The 6,783-nt window shown below is 43.3% G+C and overlaps 1 protein-coding gene across 6 annotated transcripts; it reads right to left on the minus strand.

Annotated features, from left to right (window-relative positions):
- Positions 1-2,550: 2,550 nt before the first annotated feature.
- Positions 2,551-6,057, minus strand: LOC125510580. Of its 6 annotated transcripts, none has more exons than XR_007284667.1 (4): positions 5,377-6,057; positions 3,601-3,795; positions 2,939-3,194; positions 2,551-2,843 (listed from the first exon to the last, which is right to left on the minus strand). XR_007284667.1 is itself a non-coding variant. In XM_048675799.1 (3 exons), exons 1-3 carry the CDS (start codon positions 5,626-5,628, stop codon positions 3,120-3,122), a joined length of 522 nt encoding a protein of 173 aa, XP_048531756.1. In that variant the 5' UTR covers positions 5,629-6,057; the 3' UTR covers positions 2,551-3,119. The 6 variants fall into 6 exon arrangements, 1 of the variants encoding a protein (XP_048531756.1); XR_007284668.1 differs by having other exon boundaries at positions 2,551-2,761; positions 2,861-3,194; XR_007284671.1 differs by having other exon boundaries at positions 2,551-3,194; positions 3,601-4,380.
- Positions 6,058-6,783: the final 726 nt, after the last annotated feature.

A 6,783-nucleotide genomic window follows, 5' to 3' on the forward strand; every position in this document is an offset into this window, starting at 1 on the left:
TGCTGCCTAGGTGACCCTGTTCTTGAGCTTGCATGTCAAATTTATATGGTCCCAAGTAGTTCTAATGCATGATATAGGCTCTAGGCACTTGTAGGAGTAGTTGCTATCAATTTTGTTAAGTTTGGTTTACTTTTATTTGAAGTTACTAAAAATTTCAGAAATTTTTCAGAGGAAGAAATATGTTTAGGAAAATGTACCAAGGTGGCTCTTCAAGGAAACAAGAGCACATGCTTGCAATGCGTGATGCTGATGATGAGCCACCAAGGGACGCTCCAGTGCGGCCCTGTGAATGGCCTTCAAAGGACTTCATGGATCGAGCGGGGATTAAGGAAGAATTTAATGCATATTTGCGTAACGCTGATCTTGTGAGCTTCGAGGAAGAAAAAGCCGTCAGTACCACTATCTCACTAGTTCCTTTGTGAGGAGGTTTCAATTTTCATCTTCACGTAATTCTCAAACTGTCCTGTTTGATCTTTATGAAAATTCTTACACTATGGACTTAGAGGACTTTACCACTGCTTGCAAACTTTCACAATGGGGTAGTACTAGTGAACCTCGCAAATCTGAATTTAGAAATTTTCTTAATAGTATAACCGTGGGGGAATCTAGAGATATAACACAAGCTATCATAGGGAGCATTCACTTTTCTGCTATACATTATTTTGCTCACTTCATAGGCAGATGCATTAATGGTAAAGATGAGGCATGTCACATGTGTGTCCCTGACCTCAGTATTCTTAGGAGTGTTGTGTTAGGAGATAAATCTTATAATTTGGGAGCCATTGTTGCACGTAGGTTGCATCTTAATAGATTTAATGGAGATTTCTTTGGTGGAATTTATGCAACCCGCTTAGCTGATTTTCTTGGTGTAACCATATGTAATGATGATATTGAATTGCCTCCTTCTTACCTAGACTTTAATGCTATAGTTCACCACCAGTTTGTCGAGAGGAATGAATCACCTCTCCAGTATCGCTTAATCTTTGACAGACGTCGTGCTGTCCGTATTACTCTCCCTGCTCCTGCCTTCTTTGATTATCAAGCAAAAGGAAGATATGTTATTACCAAAGAGGAGGCAGATGAGTACGAGAGGAAGGCGGAGGCCGCTCGTCGCCACGCTGCAGCTCGGGAGGTGATAGCCGCTGCATCTCAGTACGACCCCAGCTACAACTATGGATATCCGCCAGGCCAGCCGTGGCCACAGACCAACTTAGGCCAAAAGCCTAAGCTTGGGGGAATACGTATTTCTCACCGACATTACATTCATGTTCACACACTCATTGCTAGATGTTAGTGCTCATACTTTTTCATTGTAACTAGTACAAATGCCCATGCGTTGCACCGGGCGAAAAAGAGGCACAACCTACTTCATGTGCCATTATGCATCATTTTTAATGTCCAATTTTAATAAACATCAATAATAAGGTTAAACTGATTAGTGTTTTTTTATCTCCCAAACATGAAGTCGCTCCTCCTCCTCCAAGAAAGAAAGCTAGGGTTTCTGCCTCTCGCTGGCGCCGCCGCAGGTCCGTCTCGTCTCTGGTGGCCCTAGGGCCATGGGGGCGCGGTGGATCCTGCCAAGGGCCAGCAGGAGGGCTCCGTTTTCAGTCGTTTTTTCCTGTCTTGTTAGGGTTTGTGTCATGCTTAGGAAGGCGAGACGGCGGCGGCTACCTGAAGATGGAATAAAGGACTCCCCGCCTAGCCCCGTTCCGGCGGTGCATCTAGCATCGTTGGTGCGCGTGTGGAGGTGTGTCTCCGGCGGATCTATCTTTGGTGGATTTGCTCGGATCTCGTTGTTGTTCGTCTATGTTCGTGTGTCTTCGGGTTGAATCCTTCCAACCTACGTTATTCTTCATCGGCAGCGGTTGCTGTTCTGGTGCGCTGGTCCTATGGGGTCTTAGCACGACGACTTCCCGACTATCTACTACAACAAGTAGTGCCCGACTCCGGCGATGGAGGGATGATGACGGCGGCGCGCCTTCGACTCGCTTCAATGCTTGTAGTCGTCGCTAGGTGGTCTACAGATCTAGATATAATTTTTATTTCTGGTGTTCATTGTACTGCCATGATTGAATATGAATAGATTAGAAGCTTTTTCGCAAAAAAAAGATTAGTGTTTTTTTAGCATGAAGATCGGACGTGAAGAAGCCAACATACCATTCTTCATCGGATGGAACAGTAGTTTTGCATAGAATAGATTGTCAATCGTTTTTCTTTTGCTTTTCTGAAAACGCAGAAAATTCCTTATTTTTAATAAAAGTTACCGTTTTCATAAAAAAAACAGGAACACATTAGCTTGCACCCACTCATATGATGCATGCTCCAAGAATATATATTTCTTCTTTTTATCTCATCCACGAGACATAATGATGTCACCAAGATAGCTTGTCAACCATGGATACATTGACATGACAAAAACAGTAATTATGTTCATACCTTGTGAGTTACTCCCTCGGTCCCATTATATAAGAGCATTTTTAACACTGCACTAATGTCAAAAACGATCTTATATTATGAGACGTAGGGAGTATATTCTAAGTAGAATATAAATGACGAAGAAACAAATTTTCTGTGCATACTCATTACTCTGTACACTTGTCCTGTAACAAGTTAATCTTGTGTTATTACTCTACGCAAATGTAGAGTGTAGTAACACTTGTATGGGAAAATGATCAACCAGATGATCTGCAAGAGCAGACTACCTTATCAGATATTAGTACATGACTCTCTTTCTTTGCTGCTATTACTCGGTACACTTGTCCTGTAACAAGTTAATCTTGTGTCGTTATAGAACTTAGTAGAGTTTAGTAACACTTGTATGGGAAAATGATCAACCAGATGATCTGCAAGAGCAGACTACCTTATCAGATATTAGTACATGACTCTCTTTCTTTGCTGCTGGTAACTTATAACAGTAATGCAGAACACGAAACTCAACTCAATCAAGGCAATGTGTATGCTCCCCTCCGAAATACGCCCTTAAAGAAGAAGTAGTACTCCCGGTGAAAAAGAAGATATAACAGTCAGCTCCATGTAAAAAACTATTATGATGCAGTAATAGAAATAGAAGTTACGAAAGGCTGACCAGGTATTCCTGCCCACTAAGCAAATCTGTAGCACTATCCAGGTGGGGTCACCAGGTCTGCCGTACAGCAAGGAGCACTATGCTCTATGGCAGGTGACGAATGAATGGGCTATATAATAAGACGTAGGTCAAGATTCAGTGAGTACTACGGCAGGAATCAATGAGTACTGCGACAGGAATCAATTAAGTGAACACATTAACGAATCAGCTATACCAACCCATACAGCAAGAAGCACTACAACAGGAATCAATTGACAACATTATTGTATCAAATGGCTCTATGCCCATATTGTACAGCAAAAAACATTATTGTTGCAGCTAGTTTGACAAAGGAAACAAAATGGCAACAATACAGATCGAAGAGGTGCTTGCTTGAGCCTATGCCAACAGACCAATTGTGTTAAATACTTGCTCACATCAATTTAAATTGCTAGTTTAACCATCAGTAAACTCTAGTTGTAAAAACTGTAAATCAGACATAGCTCCATCATAATTTGCACAAAGAAAAAAGATACCTGCGGCGAAGTAGGTCTAGGTGACGACTGATGGTCTTCCGGCAAATAGTCGGCGGAGACGATGGCGGATGGTCTTCCAACTAAGATCTGTGTGTACCTATATGCCTTCAGTAGAGAATCTAGAATTTTGTGTTTGGGACATTCTTTCAGTAATTCCCTCCCAGCCCCATCTTGGCTGCGGCATGGTGATGAGATCTGCCGGCCCATGTTGCCGAGAGAGCCATTCAGCAGTAATCAAGCATAATTTCTTACATATATAATTTCCATGCAACCAACTTCTTAAATCATGCATTTCACGAATTCCATTTAATTAGCCCACCATTTCCATTCCTTCGTTATCCAGTCCTCAGCCTCTGCCCGTTGGTTCCCGATGAGGCTTGTTGATACTCCGTGTAACTCGAGGACATATATAAACTCATGGGTTTATATGTAAAGGGAGCAAGGCCAGACTATATTAAACAAACGAACCCTTTTTTTCAAGCCCAATCATAAGCAAACTCAATTGACTGTAAACTTATCCCCCACATCAACACCTCTTTTTCGCTAATCGAGGAAGCCCACTCATGGCCCAGCACAACGTTGATGAGGGCTACATATATAGTATGTTTTTAAAAAACTGAGTGCTACATGACAGAGCAAAGTTTCCTAAAGTAACATGAGAGAAAATGAGGATTTCTATCTGAAAGTTTACAGGAAAGGATTGACTGCCTTGGACGACAAATCCCTAGCGGCGATGGCCAGCTGCACGACTGTGAAGAGCAGCGCAGCAAACCGAGAAACCTATATATGTCATTGGCATAACAAGGTTAAATCCAAAGTAACTCAAGCAGCAACGTCACTATTAATCTTAGTATTAAAGAACCATACAAAGCATCAAGCTTAGTACTGTAAACCGTAATACCATGATGTAGAATGTTACTAACCAATTCTGATTTTCGAAATAGGTATACAACTACTGGCTTCAATGTTTTCCATCGACTCCGCATATATTCACACCATTTATTGTTTGCTCATTATCAAATAAGCTAAATCCGACCAAATGTGTTGATCTGCTAGGAAAAACGGACCCAGTTCTACAATGCTACACAACTAAAAGAAGCCTAAGCTTAGAATTGTGATTGTACAATGCAAATAAGCAATACTTGACTGAATTGGAAAAACAACATCCTAGTTCTAAAATTTGTCGCACTACTTTTCCTTCTAGCAACCAAAATCAACCGTGCTATTGTAGCACTGCTTTTCCTTTCTAACAACAAAATTAACTGCCTATTTATTGAACCATGACAAAGTTTACAGTACTAAACAACATTACCAATCATGATGAATCTGAAAAACGAACATTGCGTGCCAAAATTGGCAGTACTACTGAGTTATCTTCCTCTCTCGAAATTGGAAGAATGTGAATAAAGCTATCCTCACGCACTTCACACATATCAGTCATCCACGCGCACCTCACACACTGAAGGTGTTGGTGTCCAATTTTGTTGCATATCCTTACAAATTTACCTGCAAATCTAGGAGAAAATAGTTCCAATCGATACAATGTACACAAAACAAAAATTAAACCAGATATATCTGTACTAAATAGTGAGGAGACACTACAGCAACCACAATAAATTCAAAGTCACAAACACAAAAGGGGTATGCAGCAGCTAGACCATTCACCAATGGTAGCAACTGCTTCATCTCAAATGTGACACAACTTCAACAGAATAGCAAGCAACTAGAAGCAAAAATCTGAAGCAATAGCAAAGCTAAAAGTCAAACAACACTCACCGACAGCAACTCGAGCTCTGCGAGGCCCTCGCCAGCGCCATTGGAGACCACCAGCTCCAACGGCCCTGCCATGTTTAGGTCCGTGACCCCGGAGCCGAACGCCAGGGCGTCATCGCCGGCGACAAAGTCGACCCCGTCGGGCCCGACCACCTCCTCCACCGTGGGGGCGTCGGAGCGGCCCCAATCGACGGCCCCGTCGGTTGGCCCGCACCAGCGCGACTGCGGCGCCATTCGCGCGGGCGTGGAACTCATAGCGTTGCACGACGCCGACGAGCGCGCCCTCGGCGTCGATTAGCCAGACCTGGACCTCGGCGTCGGTGTCCCAGCCATACTTGTCGACGACATCGTCGAAGAAGGTGGGATACGGGGCGGGCGTAGGTGTGGGAGGAGGCGTTGGAGGTCGCCGCGAGCGGGCACAGCGAGGCGGCACTGGCGGGGGCGGGGAGGGGAAGAGCAGCGCGAGGAGCGGGAGGAGGGCCAGCTCGAACGGCCCTAACATGTTCAGGTCCCTGACGCCGGAGCCGAACGCGAGGGCGCCGTCGCCGGCGACGAAGTCGACCCCGATCACCTGGTGGGTTGGGGACGACGGCCTGAAGATTGGGGCAAGTGGAGACTGGGGGTGGCGAAGCGAGAAATTGGATCCCCCGTGGCGAAGCAACCTCCATGTCCCGTGAACAATCGAATCGTTTTTTTACTTTATTACTAACTTAGATCTGCAGCTCGGGTTAATTATCCAAAACTTCAGGGGGCTTTGTGTAAAAAGGCCGTGACGGTGAACCCGAAGACTCAATCCGTGCTTTATTATTAGGGAGATATTTTTCTTTTTATGGTTTCTTCTTGTGTGCTTAATAAACATTAAGAAAAACCAAAAAAATTAGTTGTAGCTTTTAGCTAGTTTTAATTTCCATGCTTGTAGTAGTAATTAAAAAGAAAACCCAAAAAGATTTCATGTTCTTCTTTTGCTTGTTGGGAGCTTTCCCGTGTAAATAGTTTTATTTCTTTTCTTTTCTTTGGGGGTCGATAGGAGAAGACCATGATTAAATTGTTGAAGTGGCTCTTATATGCATTATTGTTGATCTGACAAAAGAGCCCATATTGCCTTGTATTCTCCTATTTATTGAATGCTTGCAGATTCCAGCTTAGTCCAATGCACGCGCACTATTATTATTATTATTCACATCATTCGGCCGTGCAAGTGAAAGACAATTATGACGATATATGATGGACTGACTGAGATGAGAAAAGCTGGTATGAACTCGACCTCTTTTGTTTTTGTAAATATGATGAGTCCCTCATTCTTGATTCAGCCTATTATGAATAAACATGTTTGCAATGACAACTAGAGATCCATAGTTTCTTGTGCCATGCTTGATTAGCTAGGATCTTATAATGGTTTACCTTGCGTGC

The sequence above is a fragment of the Triticum urartu genome, chromosome 5 (genome assembly GCF_003073215.2).
Source record: "Triticum urartu cultivar G1812 chromosome 5, Tu2.1, whole genome shotgun sequence".
Taxonomy (NCBI): Eukaryota; Viridiplantae; Streptophyta; class Magnoliopsida; order Poales; family Poaceae; genus Triticum; species Triticum urartu.

Coding starts and splice junctions, on each gene's coding strand:
- LOC125510580 (XM_048675799.1), bottom strand. CDS start 5,628: ATGAGTTCCACGCCCGCGCGAATGGCGCCGCAGTCGCGCTGGTGCGGG. Junction 3,796..5,376: donor CAGAGCTCGAGTTGCTGTCG/GTGAGTGTTGTT, acceptor ATGGGCCGGCAG/ATCTCATCACCATGCCGCAG. Junction 3,195..3,600: donor CTAGACCTACTTCGCCGCAG/GTATCTTTTTTC, acceptor CTTATTATATAG/CCCATTCATTCGTCACCTGC.